The following is a 1,553-nucleotide window of genomic DNA, read 5'->3' on the forward strand; positions in this document are numbered from 1 at the left end:
TACTCACACACTCTATGATGGATGATGGATGACGGCGGTGGATGTGGGTTGTGATGGTGGTGGTGGGTGGGTGAAGTGTGAGAGAGGTGGTTTGCCAAGGGATGGTTTGCAAGTGATCCAAGCACCCCTATTTATAGCCAGCACAGAAGCTCGGACACGGCCCCGTGTCCATTGGGCACGGCCCCGTGTCCACCCATCTTCTCCTTCTTAATCAAATGCAGTTTGTCTGCATTAGTTGACCACACCCCCGTGTCCGCTGGGCACGACCCCGTGTGCAGAACCGTGTCTGTACTATCAAGATTTCCCTAGATTCTGCGAATCTTAGAGTTGACCACGGCCCCGTGTCCGCTAGGCACGCCCCCGTGGTGGGTGATAGAAGCTTCTACAACTTTGTCTTTTCTGCAGACACTTGGGCACGCCCCCGTGCTCACTGAGCACGGGGCGTGCTCAGCCTTCTGTTCTCTTGTTTTTGCTTGGGAAGATGATGTTGAGGGGTCGGGCATGCCACATTTATTCCTTTTCTTGTATTTATGTCAGATTTAGCTGCCTTTTTGCTTCTTTTGTTCATTTGAGCTCAATTAATCCTGAAAATACAAAAGGAACACAAAAACACACTTTTTCCAACATTAGTACTAAAAAGGGGTTAGTTTTATGCCACAATTGATGTAATTTATATGTTGCATTTTGCGCACATCATCCCTCATCTTGATAACCCCCAAATTCTTCATCATACCTATCATCAAACCCGTCTTGTCTTGCACCCGAAGTGTGTTGAAACTGTGGTTGTTGATATTGTACTCCCAGTTGCAAAGGTGGTTGAAATGGAGTGGAATGAATAATAGAGGGACCGGTTTGAAATAAATTGGGTTGTAGTATTTGTTGTGATGATGAGGGTTGACCGGATGTTGGGAAAAATGTTGAGAAAGCTGGAACAGCGGATGATGTAGGATTGTAGCTAAAAGAGTATCCAGGTTGAGTGTTTTCGGGTAATGTGGTGTTGGTTGGTTTAATTTCGGGTGTGGATGTAGGAATGGTAGTATTTGGTGACGGTGTGGATGATGTAGGTATAAAGGATGGTGTAGGTTGACCCGTAGTGGGTGGTAGTTGTGATTGATCCATGTCTCTGATCGGTGTAACTGGTGTTGTAGGTGTTGTTGGTGAACCAATGATTTTGTTTTCATGTAGCAAAACTCTGTTTCTTCTCAAAGTTCGTTCAATCTCTGGATCAAATGCCAATGGTGATAGCTTGTGAGAGCCTCTAGTATGCATGCACCTGTAAATACCTGCACACTAACACACCCAGCGTAAACCAGAAAAATAGCAAACTTAAAACAATCAAAGATAACACACGTTGCGCACTACTCCCTGGCAACGGCGCCAAAATTTGACATGAGGTCGTAGTCTCAATCAAATTTAAACCAAATACAACTATTAGATACCGGTAAGTGGGTATCGAACACAGCGAGTTTGTGGAATGTATGTTATCTAAAGGTATATCTAAGTTAACTAAACTTAGACTAATTGCAAGAAAAGTAAATTCAAAGAGTTGGATT

At 44.2% G+C, this 1,553-nt stretch overlaps 1 protein-coding gene across 1 annotated transcript; it reads right to left on the minus strand.

The window, feature by feature from the left end:
• Positions 1 to 693: 693 nt before the first annotated feature.
• LOC110933571 (hepatitis A virus cellular receptor 1-like) lies at positions 694 to 1,119 on the minus strand. Its single transcript, XM_022176786.1, has one exon. It carries the CDS (start codon positions 1,117 to 1,119, stop codon positions 694 to 696), a length of 426 nt encoding a protein of 141 aa, XP_022032478.1.
• Between the last annotated feature and the right edge of the window lie 434 nt (positions 1,120 to 1,553).

The sequence above is a fragment of the Helianthus annuus genome, chromosome 4 (genome assembly GCF_002127325.2).
Source record: "Helianthus annuus cultivar XRQ/B chromosome 4, HanXRQr2.0-SUNRISE, whole genome shotgun sequence".
Taxonomy (NCBI): Eukaryota; Viridiplantae; Streptophyta; class Magnoliopsida; order Asterales; family Asteraceae; genus Helianthus; species Helianthus annuus.

Excerpts from the sequence above, each read along its gene's own strand:
- LOC110933571 (XM_022176786.1), bottom strand. The coding sequence starts at position 1,119 with ATGGATCAATCACAACTACCACCCACTACGGGTCAACCTACACCATCC.